At 41.7% G+C, this 15,811-nt stretch overlaps 1 protein-coding gene across 3 annotated transcripts; it reads left to right on the forward strand.

The window, feature by feature from the left end:
• The first annotated feature begins 1,214 nt into the window (after nucleotides 1-1,214).
• On the forward strand, nucleotides 1,215-13,433 carry mstnb (myostatin b). Of its 3 annotated transcripts, none has more exons than XM_080456984.1 (5): nucleotides 1,215-1,549; nucleotides 4,642-4,944; nucleotides 7,955-8,105; nucleotides 8,576-8,798; nucleotides 11,651-13,433. In XM_080456984.1, the coding sequence occupies exons 1-5, from the start codon at nucleotides 1,357-1,359 to the stop codon at nucleotides 12,029-12,031; spliced, it is 1,251 nt and encodes a 416-aa protein (XP_080313110.1). In that variant the 5' UTR covers nucleotides 1,215-1,356; the 3' UTR covers nucleotides 12,032-13,433. The 3 variants fall into 3 exon arrangements, with proteins under 3 accessions (XP_080313110.1, XP_080313111.1, XP_080313109.1); XM_080456985.1 differs by having other exon boundaries at nucleotides 1,216-1,539; nucleotides 4,635-4,944; XM_080456983.1 differs by having other exon boundaries at nucleotides 1,217-1,545; nucleotides 4,635-4,944.
• Nucleotides 13,434-15,811: the final 2,378 nt, after the last annotated feature.

Consider the following 15,811-nt stretch of genomic DNA (forward strand, 5'->3'; position numbering starts at 1 on the left):
ACTTCTTTAAACATTTTGTTTTCTAATTTATGGATTTTTTTTAATTGTATTTTTTCATCTATGACATTTTTATAGTTTTTAAACATTGAGTTTGTTTCTAATTCATGAAAAATATTGGTTTTGTTGATGTTTTGATTAACTTTTTTGAAAATGTTTTGAAATAATTATAATAAAAAACTAAATCGGAAACCAAACAAATAAATAAAGGGATCTATTTACTTGTGACCCATACAAATTTGTCCCCGACCCACTGTTTGGGAAACGGTGGTGGATTGCCTTGCCTATTGGTTACTTTCCACCTAATCTCTCAAGAACAGATTCTGAACAAACAGCAGAGGTCGCTGTTTTTCATTTTCAGTTGTATTTGGGTTCCCAGATTGCTTTCCACCTTCTGCATGTGTCTGTGTTCCTGGTCCAGAGCGCGAGTCGATCAGTTCTCTCTAACGCCCTGCCATGCGCCTTACTATTCTCATAGACCGAAAATTCCACTGCCGTGCGAGGTCTCCGTCTTTAGTAAAAATAAACAAAACTATTTCGCTCACCAAAACAAAGGCTTTTATGGGTTGTTGAAATTCTATTATCCAGGGTGGGAAGCAGGTGGGAAGCATCTCAGGACCCCACCTTCTCTGTATAATACACTTTTGGGCAGAAAATTAAATATGTCCACCAGACGGAAATTATTTTATTTATTCCACTGCGCCCTCTACAGATCTGGTCAATATAAATTACCATTGATCAGATCTGTAGAGGGCGCAGGTGAGTAAATAAAATAATTTCCATCTGGCGGACATATTTTATTTTCTGCCCCAAATAGTGCATTATACAGAGAAGGAGGGGTCCTGAGACGTTTCCCACCCTGGAAAATAGACTTTCAAAAACACAAAACAGCCTTTGTTTTGATGAGTAGCGAACTCGTTTCCTTTATTTTGACTAAAGTTGGAGACCTCGCACGGTAGTGGGATTTTCAGTCCATGGGAATAGCACCCGCTCCTATTACAGTGCGTTAGAGACAGCGCACTAACGTTGGATCAGGGGGGGGGGGTTTGTGGGGTTAAATTCGTTCTTGCCAGTCCAGCCAATCATAGGATCAGACGACACATAACGGGCTTAAAGTTGTGAGTATAAAAGCTTGAGCGCTAATAAAGCATGCTGCCTGTCAGTGAATGGTGGACTGTATTTCAGGTGGACTGTATTTCAACTCAACTCAACACGCACACGCACACGCACACACGCACACACACACACACACACACACACACACACACACACACACACACACACACACACACACACACACACACACACACACACACACACACTCACTCTCACTCTCACACACCCAGGACACATCCAACCATGCATGTGCCCGGCCTTCTGGTGTGTGTGAGCGGCATGCTGCTGGCTCTGGGACCGGTGGGCTTCTGTGAGGAGAACCACAAGCTATCATCAGCATCATCATCATCATCTTCTTCATCAGCATCATCACCTTCTTCATTATCTTCATCATCAACAACCATCAGGCAGCAGCAGCAGCAGCAGGTAGAGGTGGGTTAAGTTATCTCGGTTACATTTACTTATAGATTATCAGTGGTGTAAAGAAAACTAAGTACATTTACTCAAGTACTTTAATTTTTACTTTACTGGAGTATATCCAATTTTCAGTACTTTTACTTCTACTCCACTACATCTCAGAGGCAAATATTATACTTTTACTCTACTACAATTATTTGAAAACTTCAGTCACTAGTCAGCCATTTGAAAATAGCAGATCTACAAGCTCACAATGCGTTGCGATATTTTGCATTTCAATTCAGTTCTGATTATTTAAAGTAAACAATCAATCAGATTCTATGAAGTAAGTCCGTTTTTTTTATATTTACTCAAGTAATTATTTGGATGACTACTTTTATCTATACTTATTCATTCACTTAGTCTGAGTCATTATTATTATTTTATTATATTTAATTAAATTTTAAGCAACAAAAACTTGTCTATAGTTTTTGGCTATTCTACCGACCTCTGCAATGCAATGCAGAACTTGTAGATCTGCAATTTTCAAAAGATACATTTGAAAACTAGAAATAAATGAGTGAAATGGGCCATTCTGCACAAGAGTACTGTGGTATTACTACTTTAACTCTTAACAAAACAATCTGAGTATACTTTTATCACCACTGCATAAAAGTAACAGTTTTTTCCCTGAGATACTTAAAGGGCAAGACCACTTTGGTAGAGGTTTGGGTTGTGTAGTTTCCTTGCCATGATTTAACTGGACAAGAAATGAAAAATAATTGCTCCAGTAATAGTCCATGAGCCAGAGCCCCAAAATTGAGCAATGATTATCGAAAGAGTGGGCAAAACCATACCTATATTAAATTGTTTATAGGGTCAATATAAGTAAAAAATATATGATAACCTTTCCACAGGAGCAGCTTTTTCATATTTATCACACATTTTGTTATTTTCCCCATACGTACACGACAGGTGAAAAAATTACAACATTTAAAAAATAGTTATCATAATGAAACTTCCCCAGTTGATTACTTACATGAAGACAATGATTTATCGTGTTACAAGTTTTCTGAAATTGTATATTTAAATATGCAAATTAGGCATTTAGTTCATGAGCCAGAGCCCCAAAATTGAGCCAGATATTGAATATTCCCTCGTTAAAAACCGTTGACTCCAACATCTTAACAAAATGAAATAAGAATGTTCACTCTGGCTTTGTCCAATGTTCCAATGTTGATTCTGGAAAGTTATGCAAATTCGGGCATATTTTCCTAATGCACAATTTGCATATTTAAATATACAATTTCTGAAAACTTGTAATACGATAAATCATTGTCTTCATGTAAGTAATCAACTGGGGAAGTTTCATTATAACTATTTTTTTAATTTTGTAATTTTTTCACCTGTCATGTACGTATGGGGAAAATAACAAAATGTGTGATAACTATGAAAAAGCTGCTCCTGTGGAAAGGTTATCATATATTTATTTACTTATATTGACCCTATAAACAATTTAATATAGGTATGGTTTTGCCCACTCTTTCGATAACGAAATCTTGTCTGGCTCATGGACTATAATTAGAAATTGATAATTCAAAATATGCTCCTCATTGACTTACATTGTACACTGAAACAGCTCTCAAAGTCACTCTTTTAGCCCGTAAACGAACACAAACTAAGCTGATTCAGACAATAAAGAACATCACCAAACCCAGTACTGTTTATTTTTTAAATAAAAATGTCAACTTCCTGATTATTTTACTATTTGAAGATCCGGATCCAGTCCGTGTGTTCTTTCTAATAAAAATGGCAAAATCAACAGTAAGTTAACATCTTTATCAAAAAACAAACAGTACTGGGTTTGATGATGTTCTATATTATCTGAATCAACTTTGTTTACGTTCGTTTACATGCTAAAAGAGCGACTTTGAGAGCTGTTTTACTGTACAATGTAAGTCAATGGGGAGCATATTTTGAATGATCAATTTCTAATCAATGGAGCAATTATTTTTTATTTCTTGTCCACATTTGGAGTTACATCATGGCGAGGTAACTACATAACCCAGACCTCTACCAAAGTGGTCTTGCCCTTTAACCGAGATAAAATCTTAGTCTTGTTTACTCAAGTAACTATTCAGATGACTATACTTTTAGTTCCGCTTGAGTCATTATTCTTTTAAAACAGTGGCTCTCAAACTGAGTGTACAGATGTAATGGTCCATTTCGAGCCCCCTCAAGGAACCCTGAGGGTCCCTAGACCCCACTTTGAGAACCACTGTTTCAAAGCTCTATTATGTATTTGTGTGTGTGTGTGTGTGTGTGTGTGTGTGTGTGTGTGTGTGTGTGTGTGTGTGTGTGTGTGTGTGTGTGTGTGTTTGTGTGTGTGTGTGTGTGTGTGTGTGTGTGTGTGTGTGTGTGTGTGTGTGTGTGAATAAAATGTAATTTTGTTCAATCTGTATGGTAGAGTATGTTGATACAATATAACTTATTGTATTTTGTCTCCCTGCTCTTCTATTGAGCCATTTAGATCCCGTGTCTAGGTTTGACATGACCTTTGACACAATTCTGTTTCTAGTTTGACACAGATTTTGACCTCAAGGTCGAAATTCAATTTCTCCCCTGAGCAGGCAGGCAGGCAGGCTCTATTAGCTCAGTGGTCAAAATGTCAGCACTTGCTCAGGAGACATACTGTATAGTGAAATCTGGGGAAGAACAGGAAAGTTACATAGTGCAGCTTTAAAGTAAGTTGTCTCTGTCGGGTGGAAACCTCATATGTCCAAAACTGTTACTTTCAGGATTCAAAATGGCAAAAGAAGCAGATCGACAAGTTCAAAAAAGTAGGGCATTCATTTAAGAAAAAGCACAAAAAGTGTAAAATATGGAGGTTTCTGCTCGACCGCAACGATAGCGAAATCTGGGGAAGAACCGGAAAGTTGGCTCAGACGGCTGGCGTAACCGCCTGGGCGATCCCAACGGCCTTTGCTGTGTGTCACTCCCCATCTCTCTCCCTATTTCCTGTCAGCCTACTGTCCTATCAATAAAGACAAGTCCTATAAAAAATATAAATAAAACAGGAAAGTAAATTTAGTTCTCGTTTACTCCCACCCACCCGCTGTCATCAGGACGGAGGCGAGCATTGCTCCATGTGCGACAGCGTGCGACAGCACATCAGGACCATGCGACTGAACGCCATCAAGTCTCAGATCCTGAGCAAGCTGCGGCTGCAAGCGGTGCCCAACATCAGCCGGGACGTGGTGCAGCAGCTGCTGCCCAGAGCGCCGCCGCTGCAGCAGCTGCTGGACCAGTACGACGTGCTGGGGGACCAGTACCACGGACTGGGAGAGCACGGCGACACGATGCAGGATGCCCCCATGGAGGACGAGGACCAGGAGCACGCCTTCGCAGAGACCATCATGATGATGGCCACCGAACGTAAGTTTGAATTATCAGGCTCTATGCACACAGCAGCCATATTATCACTTCCTTCACAGGTGTTACCAATGATACTAATGAAGGCTCTGTTCCATTTAGTGTAGCGCAGTGGTTCTCAGACGTTTTAATTTCCACGACCACCATCACTCTGAGAGTGTACGAATGGAACCAAATGGACCGTTCCATTTGGTTCCATTTGTACACTCTCAGAGTTACACACCCGTAAGAGGCCATTTGGAACCCCCTCAAGGAACCATGAGGGTCCCTGAACCCCAATTTTAGGCCCACTGGTGTTGCAGAGTGTTTCCAGTGAGCCAACGTGCACAACATCAGCACCCCGACTCTGTTTGACCAGAATGGAACAGAGCCTTCATTAGTATCATTGGCAACACCTGTGAATTTCTTCTCAATATGGCTGCTGTGCATATAGCCTATTATACATGTTATAGATTGTAGATCTGCTGTTTTTCTTTTTTTTTTAAGTACTGGGTTGACATCTAAACTCAGTTAAAAAACGGAAACTCTGTTAATTTAACTCTAACTCAGAGTCTGGTTACATTTGAACACATAGTTAAATTGACATTGAGGATTTTACTGTACATAATATTTCTGTGTGTGTGTGTGTGTGTGTGTGTGTGTGTGTGTGTGTGTGCGTGTGCGTGTGCGTGTGCGTGTGTGTGTGTGTGTGTGTGTGTGTGTGTGTGTCTGTGTGTGTGTGTGTGTGTGTGTGTGTAGTAACTAAGTGCATTTACTCAAGTACTGTACTTTCAAGGTACTTTTACTTTACTTGATATGTCCATTCTTGAATACTTTATTACTTCTATTCCACGGCATCTCTGAGGCAATGGACCCTTCGCTAAGCCCCACCCACTCCACTCTGTGACTGGTGGTGCGAAGTTAGTCACACCCAGGCCTGGCAGGGCCTGGCAATCTCTGCTTCTCACCCATTGACTTGCATGTTAAATGACGGCTTTTCCCCTTAAAAATAATCGATAATTTCAGCAGCAATAGCTTCAAAATCTCTTCTAAATCTAGTCAACAAGGCCTGCAGTAGGCTATGCACTGGACAAATGTGCATGACATTATTTCAATAAACTAAAAACACGGGAAATGTTAGAGGGAGTAATAGCCATGGATACATGACGGTCGTCTGTCTCGACCGTCATGGATGAATTTCAACCTGGTGTTTGCACTTTCTCCATTTATAGCCCGTACATCTACAGAAACGTTCATATTTCAAATATAAAGTGCTTATCCCATGGCCACGGATGTTACATTTATGTACGGGCTCTCAAAAGTACCCGTATCATCCGTATTGTTCAATAAAAAGCATTTTAATCTGATCGGTGGCCATTTTCTCCATATGCTTTCAACAAAGCGACCCTATCGGTTGGTAGGTGTATTGCACTCTGATACATTATAACTCTATGAGAAAATGGCCACCGATCGGATTAAAATGCTTTTTATTGAACAATACAGAATATACGGGTACTTTTGAGAGTCCCGTGCATCATTTTAACATCCGTGGCCATAGGGTAAGCAATTTATATTTGAAATCTGAACGTTTATATATATGTACGGACCGTAAATGGAGAAAGTGCAAACACCAGGTTGAAGTTGATCCATGACTGTAACAGGAGTTTTCATGTACCGCAGGGTAAGACTACAGTAGCAGTTAATAAATAGACGAACAAATGAATTAATATACTTTAACGTGCGGAATCCGAAACAGGCAGCGCTGTGATTCTGAATTTTGTTACGATCACGGTGATTAGTAGCCTATTGTTGACACCACCTGGGCGAGTGAGTCGTGTCGTGTAACTTTCCTGACGTTAAGCTGTGTATGTGTTCAACAACACAGCCATATTCAGCCTTGCAGTTTAAGTGCAGATTTCAGCTTGGGAAAAGCAGCCTCCAACGGGTTTGGGTACGTGGTTCATAATCACCATTGCGTTATCGTGGTATTCCTATTCTTGCTATTATGTTGCAAATGATTGTGTGTGTGCAGGCGAAATAACATTGACAGCTATGGCAGGTGACGAAAGCTTGCCAGACCTGTGCCAGGCTAACAACGGTTGCTAAGCTGGCATTGGACAATCGCTTTTGGGGTGGGGTTTAGCGAAGGGTCCATTTGTAGGCTACTTTTGACAGCTTTAGTACATATAATAGCCAATCTACAAAAATAATGCTATTGTCGAATAGCTGAAGTATGCTTAAGTCTTTAATGATCAATAATTAGAGTCCAATTATATGATATGATTCAGTAATGGCCATTCTGCATAATGAGTACTTTTACTTTTTCTATCTTCATACTAGAAATCAGATTTGTTACTATTATTTAAAGGACAACTTCACCCATTTTCAACCTTATCTTCATGTAATTGGTCCTCGCTAATTTGGCACCATTTCTGTCTGCTGTGTCTCATTGGTGGGCAAGGGACATTTCAGAAACCTGCCTACCAATGACATCATCGCATTGAGAGGTTTGGTTATTACAAACCAGATTAAATATTTATATATATATATAAATGCAAAGAAAAAAAACTGCTTCAATTTCAACATGCTAACGTTCCAGGATGAGAAAGACTGCAGTTTCTATTAGCTTGGAATCCCCACCAATGATGTCATTGGTAGGCAGGTTTCTGAACTGTCCACAGCCCACCAATGAGACAGAGCCAGTAGACACAAATGGTGCCATGATTATAATGAGCATTAGTGAGGACCAATTATATTATGTGGTTCTGTCTGATTGTAAAGTTTCTGCCCTACGTGTCTGTTTTTTTAATGTCTAATCTCATGCACATACCTGCCGCTATGTGGACCTACATAACTGTATATACATACTTTATGCGTATATACGGTATGTATATATATATATATATGCTTTATTTGTTTGTGTTCTCTTTGACATGCTTCTTTAATATTAGACGCCTCGCAGTGTGTGGTTTACACATCACTGTATAAACCAGTGATGTGACAATAAAGCTGATTCTTCTCGTCTTCTCTGCAGCTAAACCGCTGGTCCAGATAGACCACGTCCCAAAGTGCTGCCTGTTCTCCTTCAGGGAGAAGCTGCAGGAAAGCAGGATCGTGCGCGCCCAGCTGTGGGTCCACCTCCGAGCTTCTGAGGAGGACACCACCGTCGCCCTCCAGATCTCCAGGTAGGACTGGAACCAGTGGCGGACAGTATAGTAACCAAAGTACATTTACTTGAGTACTGTACTGAAGTACATTTTTTGAGTATTTGTATTTTTGGATACTCATAACCTTCGCTCCACTTCGGTCTGTACTGTAACCACTTAAAGGGATAGTTCACCCCCAAAATGACTTTTTTCTATTGATTACTCACCCCGTGGAGAGTTTTTTTGTTTTTGTCCCATTCCTAAGCCAATAATTTGATGACCGGCAGCGGTTCTGGTAGGAGACACAAAGAGTCTCCTTTGTGTCTCCTACCGGAACCGCAGCACACGATGTGAGCTTGTAGAGCTACTATTTTTGGAAAACGTATGGCCATAACGCATTTTCAACAGAGGAGCAGATGAATGGAAACGATAATTGATGATTATGCAAAAAAATAAATGAAGTTGCTATCAGGCGACTGTGTAATTGTGACAGGCCTGTGTCCCCCCAGGCTCACGCCGGTGATGACAGACGGAACGAGACGCATAGGGGTCCTCTTTCTGACGTTCCACGTGATCGCGGGCGTCAGCTCCTGGCAGAGCATAGACGTCAAAGACTTGCTGAGCAAGTGGCTGAAGCGGCCCGAGCAGAACTGGGGCATCGAGATCAACGCCTTCGACGCGCACGGCACCGACCTGGCGGTCTCCTCGACGCAGCCCGGAGAGGAGGGACTGGTGAGTCCACTCCACCCCCACACCACTCCACCCCCACACCACACCACACCACACCACACCACACCACACCACACCACACCACACCACACCACACCACACCACACCACAACACCCCAAAAGCAACGGTTGTCAAGCAGTACTCCCTGTAATTGTGTTAGAGCAGTGGTTCTCAGACTTTAAAATTTCAAGGAACGCATCTCTGTCATTTTAGATTTCTTTGGCTATTCAAAAATAGCAGATATACAAGCCACTGATATTACAGCAACATAAGTTTTTACAAAAAAACAGTTAAGACTTTGAGGACATTTGTAGAATATATATTCAAAGATTTGCACACATTTTCACGATTTTTCAAAAATAGCAGATCTACAAGCTCATAGCCAAAGAAATCTTAAAATGACAGAGATGCGTTCCCGGATTAAATGGGTTAACTTTGACAGTATATCAATGGTATAAGGGTCCATTTAGAACCCCCCCCCAAGGAACCCTGAGAGTCCCTGCTGGACCCCACTTTGAGAAGCACTATGTTAGAGTATCCAGTGTGGTACCCAAGGCCAGATATTACAATCAACGGGTTATTTATAAACGAGCTCCGGCCTACTTGGGAACGATGCAAGTTGGGACTGCATGACCCCACTCGTTTATGCAATACCCTGTTGTCAGAGTAACCAGAGCGGTGCCCACTACCATATGACCCCGTCGACCAAATATGGAGATGTTGGTATCCCCGCTGTCGTCAGCAAAACTGCTGACGTCATGTTGAGGACATACATTGGCATAAATGGGAGACAGACGGACGGACAGATGCATGGAATGTCTGTCTGTGAAAATAGCAGTTCTACGTACAAGCTCACAATTTGTCAAACGTATGACATATTTGTAAACATTGTGTATTCTTTTACTTTGGTATTTTAAGTATATATTTTGATGCCCATACTTTTACACTTTTTCAGTTAAGTTAACTTTTGGATACAGTATTTATACATTGTGACATTCCTACGTTTACTTTTAAGTAAACAAATTGGAGTACTTTTTCTTCCAGCACTGATTAAGGCTGTTTGAAAAGGAATAGTTCCAAATTCCACAGATTCCAGCTGGACTCTGATGGGCTGCTTGCTCTATAGCAGGGGGTTTTCGGCTTGTTCAGGGCATTCTCGGGCTTGTGTGCGGAGCACAAGTTTGCAGGAACGGCGAGGGTTTAAGCATTCATGTACCGTTTGATTGAAGCGAGAAGGAATTAACATTTTGTTGCTGTCGGGCAGAAACCTTACTTCAACTTTCACCTTTTTTCGTGACTGAATGCCCTACTTCATCATTCAGGAGTGTCGCATAAGAGTAGCATATTGAGGCGTTGTGAGCTTGTAGATCGGCTATTTTCACAGTTTTTAAATGTTTTTTAAAACAATCATAAACAAAAAGGAACGGTTTTGGACATACTGGGTTTCCACCCGACAGCAAAGATTTAACAGAGCTATGAAAACTTGATAATGAACTCAGACGCCAGGGAGGCGCTCACCTGCGCTTTGGACGCGTGCCCAGACAGTCCCAGCAATAATCTCACGTCTTATTGGCTGATTACATAAGTTCACCTACCCCAAATTCCTGGCAGGCTCCTGTGTGACTGTACAAATCAGACTAACAAACACACTGCTACTGCCCCTATCTGCGTATACCTTGAGCTGTCTATTAAAGTGATATTCAGTGATATTTTCGGTTTCTTTGTTAAAAAGTCAAAGCTCTATATTGTGATAGTAATCGTTGTTACATAGTGTTTGTTCAGTAACAGGGGTCTCCTCTCCAAGTCTTTAGTAAACAGCGAAAAAAGACCAGGAGAGAGGACCGATTTATCAGCTTCAATTTTATAGTGTTCCAGTTCCAATTTTGTCTTCTCATTTCTTTGTGAGCAGACATCTTTGCTCATTTCCTTATAATACAGCACTAATAATGTTAGATATTACAATTAATGGGTTATTTATAAACGGGTACCGGCCTGCTTGGGAACAATGCAGGTTGGGTATGCATGCCCCACCCGTTGAGGGTGGGGAATGTGTATGAGCATACACAAATGGAGTTCCATTGTACATGCTACCATTTATATTGCCAATCCATGGGCTATGCACAACCCCCGGGTAATCGGTGACACACGCATGCCAAGTTTGAAGTCGATCTGTCATTGCCCGTGTAATGCCCGGGACAGACGCACGCACACGCAGTGGTGGAAAGTAACTAAGTACATTTACTTAAGTACTGTACTTAAGTACAATTTTGAGGTATTTCTACTTTACTTGAGTATTTCCAATTTCCAATACTTTTACTTCTACTCCACTACATCTCAGAGGCAAACATTGTACTTTTACTCCACTACAATTATTTGAAAACTTTAGTTACTAGTTACTTCTCAGATATAAACTATGATATAATGAAACATACATTAACCACTTTAGCCCTATTTTATACATAGGCTATTTGAAAATAGCAGATCTACAAGCTCACAACGCGTCGCATCGCGACGCGTTGTGAGCTTGTAGATCGGCTATTTTCAAATATTTAGTACTTTTACTTTTGGTACTTTAAGTACATTTCGATGCCAATACTTTTGTACTTTTACTCAAGTACATTTTTAATTTTGGACTTTTACTTGTAACAGAGTATTTTTATATTGCAGTATTGGTACTTTTACTTAAGTAAAGAATTTCAGTACTTTTTCCACCACTGCGCACACGCACACACACACAGGTTCTGTTCATTTATAGATTAATTATACCATGCCAGGTTTGAAGGTAGGAAGGTATCAGATTAGGAGGTATGGGGTGAAACTCTCGATCACATTCTGCACTCCTGTCCCTTCCCAGCAACCGTTCCTGGAGGTGAAGATCTCGGACAGCCCCCGGCGCTCCAGGAGGGACTCGGGCCTCGACTGCGACGAGAACTCCCCGGAGTCCCGCTGCTGCCGCTACCCTCTGATGGTGGACTTTGAGGACTTTGGCTGGGACTGGATTATAGCCCCCAAGCGCTACAAGGCCAACTACTGCATCGGGGAGTGTGAGTACATGCACCTGGAGAAGTACCCGCACACGCACATCGTGAACAAGGCCACCCCGCGAGGCACGGCCGGGCCATGCTGCACGCCCAAAAAGGTGTCCCCCATCAACATGTTGTACTTCAACGACAAGGAGGAGATAGTCTACGGGAAGATCCCGTCCATGGTGGTGGACCGCTGCGGCTGTTCGTGAGTCGTGAGTCGGAAAGGGGAGGGGGAGGGGGGAGGCTGCAGGACCGGCCCGGGCCCGGTTCTTCTGACCCCCAGAACTTGTTGACACATCCAGTCCATGCTTTGCAGCAGAACGCGGTGCAATAGAACCAGAGTAGAGACACAGCAAAGAGGCCGAGCCGAACCCCGTCACAGCAGCAGCAGCGCTTTATACAAACCCACATATCTGTTGTTTTTTTTTTGTTTTATTTGTATTTGTCTTTCCTCCGGTCGACAGCGTGGCCGTAGAGCCTTGAGGACAGAGGGACGGAGGAACAGCACGAATGCCCGTTGGACTTTAGAGATGATGCAGGGTGACAGGAACGACAAGAAAATATCCCTAAAATGGTATCATCTGCCTCAGTGCTCTGTCCATTTACTCGAGCAGTGACGGCATATCATCACCGTCAGGGCGGAAAACCTGTTTGTCCAAAACCGTTGCTTTTCATAAAAAAAATCACCTGTGTTCCCATGGATCTAATGTAGTTATTATTTAGTCACATGCTTTTTACAGTACTTTTCATTGGTTTAATATTTATAAAACCCACAGTTACACTTTCACTTTTAACATTAGCGAAAATAGCCAATCACGACGGATCACAGCTTGTGCTTGTAGATCGGCTATTTTGGCTACTTTTGCAACGTAGGGCATTCATTAACAAAAAGACATAAAAAGTTGAAATATGGAGATACAAGGTTTCTGCCCGACAGCGATGATATACTCAAATATAAACGTACACTGTCCCATCCTAATGTCTTAAAACTCCACCCCACCCACTCACCCACCCACTCACCCATCCTCCTTTTAAGCCACCCACCTTTTTAAGCTTTTGACAGGCTTTTGCTAAGCTATACGTTTGTGATAATCATTTTGAGAAGTTTATTTTCAGAGTGAAACCAGGAATCCTCATGGACTTTTTTAATGAAAGGGCTTGGGAAAAAGAAAAAAAAACACACACACACACACACTCATAGCGGAGAGTCATATTTGACCTTGGTAAAACAATGACACGTATAGAACATAATATATACAGTACATAAACCTAGGAGTCCAAGGCAGGTCAACCAGCCACACCCGTAGCCGCAGCACCATTGTCTTACTTTCATTTTGACTTAAACGTTGTAGCTCTTACAAATCAAGCATGGGAATTATTACACTAATGTAATATTATTTAAAGGTAGAGTAAGTGATTTTTTTTTTTGCTTGAAAAGTTAAAACTCTATGGTGTGATACAGTAGTAATCATTTCTATAATAAATAATACATTTTGAGGTGGGTTCTTCCAATCAGGAGAGAGAACCCATTATCATTTGTTTATCCTGTATCCTGTATGAGTTCAATCTCCTGATTGGATTAGATTAAATTGGTATCCTGACCTGAAAATGTATATATGTCACAGGGAAATTGGCATTCCAGGGAAATTGAAAGGGGAGCGCTTGTTTTTAGGCGCGGGGCTGCGAGGCGGGGCTGAGAACGACAACGACAACATAGCAACCAGGAAGCCTCAGTGGCTCACTTCGATAATCATAGGACTCCCCATCCACTACCACAGAAAGCCTGGGTTTGATTCCCGCTGGGACATTACTTTTTCAAACAACCGCGGACTACTTTTTTTTGTCGATAAAGTATAGTTTTGGACCATGACGGAGGCGCGCCGACTCAGCAGACCTTGAGGCCGAGGAGTCACGCCCGAGCGCCTCCAGGCGCGAGTGCCCGCGACGACCGGCTGATGGTCTGCTAGTCCACTAAGCGCCGTCCGAGTTATGTACCGATAGGCACAGAATCGTAAATGATGTTGTGGGGACTGCGTTTGCCCCAACTGCCACTCACTGCAGTAACATACAGTAGCCCTCCAGCACCGCCCCCTCGACCCCTTGTGCTTCAACTGCATGGAATAAGGCTGTTCACGGGTGTGTGTGTGTGCGTGCGTGTGTACGTGCTCGTTTGTGCGCGTGTGCATGCGTGCGTGTGTGGTGTGGGGCTCATGTCTGGCTTGCATTGCCCTCTAGCGTTGATTCTACAGAATTGCCTTGGGGGCGGTGAAAAGAAGCGCTCCCCTTTCAATTTCCCTGGAATGCCAATTTCCCTGTAACATATACACTACAGTATCTATATTCTGATAGCAATGATTGCTATCACTAACACTACCTTTAATTCTGTGTCCTGAATGAAACAGAGTTTTGCCGAATTAATTGTTTGTAATGATGAAAGCTGGGAGGATTAAGCGTTGGTGTTGATAGTGGATGTCCAGGAGGCTGATGGCCCTGTAGATCGGCTATTTGTTAACATTTTTGACAATTGTTATATATTTAAAAAAATACTAAGAAATATACATGTGTATATATATATATATAGTATAAAATAAGGCTTAAGTGATTATAAAACCTCCCGTGGAGGTTTGTGCATTCTGAATATGAGTGAACATGTTCTACCAAAGTGAAATATGGCTTTAAGTCTGAGCTGGTGTTCATGTACAGCGTCGCACATACATTATACACTCCCATCATGATAAACTCGCTTCATACTCCGTCACACTGCACTGTCGCTTGGCGTCACAGTAACAGCAACGTGTCACGTTGTCACCTTAAAGGAGCACTCCGAGATTCCAAACGATTAGAAACTACAGCCTTTCTCTGGAAAGTTTCATGCTGAAATGGAAGACGTTACCAACCCTGCCTGCCGATGATTTCTTCGGTAGGCAGGTTTGTGAACTGTCCACAGCCCTCCTCTGAGACACAGAGTGAGTAGACAGAAATGGTGCTATTTTGTAATAAGCATTGGTAGAACAAGTTACGACGTTTAAGTTGAAAGCAAAGTGCTCCTTTAGAGATCTGTGCGACGGAGTCTAAAACGAGGCATTACTCACACAGCTTCTCCACGATTCACCCAGACAGCCTGACCTGCCCGACACACTTGAATTCTCCTGATTGTAAATCCACTTTTTCTGGACACAGAAGGACTTGAACACGAAGGCACAATGAATGCAGTCTACACACACACAAAGGTGTGTTTAAGAGACAGAGACAACGATTATTGAGATGTATGAATGTTGCAATCACGCTAAAACTCTGTCTTACAAACAGTACAGTTTGCACTATGGCACACCAATAGGAAAGAATTGGTTGCTACAAAGGTTGTAAAAACTGATTTTGATATGTTTGCTAATTTGTATTGTATACATATAATGCCATTATTATCTTCTTTTTTTTTCCATTAGCAGTTGCCTTTTCTGAACCACTGTTTGTAAATGTATGAGACCACAAACTAGCAAGAAAATCACATGTACAACAGCAACTCTATATACCTGTTTAACGAATAAAATTTCTAGATTATTTGTTAAGTTCTGTTTCTTTGACTAGCTGTTTTTTTTTTAATGCCCAACTTGTGTTTCGTGAGAAACAAACGGGTCATTTTGTTCAGAAGCAGGCTTTAGGATTTTCGACTGTTACATAATAGTTCAAGTACATTTTGGTCTGCTGCCAGCGCCACAAACATTCCTGACTTCTGTCACCATTCCAACATATAAAGGACATCATGTCTTAATGTACTGTATGGTCTGCATAGACAACATAATATCACACACACACACACACACACACACACACACACACACACACACACACACACACACACACACACACACACACACACACACACACACACACACACACACACACACCACAGCGGATTAATGTATATGCTTTTTGAATAGAAACACTGAAATTTTTCAAGCTTTTGTGTCAGATTCAGTTCCCATACAGTT

Source organism: Gymnoscopelus braueri (genome assembly GCF_963280865.1).
Source record: "Gymnoscopelus braueri genome assembly, chromosome: 18".
In the NCBI taxonomy this organism is placed as follows: Eukaryota; Metazoa; Chordata; class Actinopteri; order Myctophiformes; family Myctophidae; genus Gymnoscopelus; species Gymnoscopelus braueri.

Excerpts from the sequence above, each read along its gene's own strand:
- mstnb (XM_080456983.1), top strand. The coding sequence starts at position 1,357 with ATGCATGTGCCCGGCCTTCTGGTGTGTGTGAGCGGCATGCTGCTGGCT. Across the intron at positions 8,106-8,575 it reads GTCGCCCTCCAGATCTCCAG|GCTCACGCCGGTGATGACAG; the intron begins GTAGGACTGGAA and ends GTGTCCCCCCAG. Across the intron at positions 8,799-11,650 it reads AGCCCGGAGAGGAGGGACTG|CAACCGTTCCTGGAGGTGAA; the intron begins GTGAGTCCACTC and ends GTCCCTTCCCAG.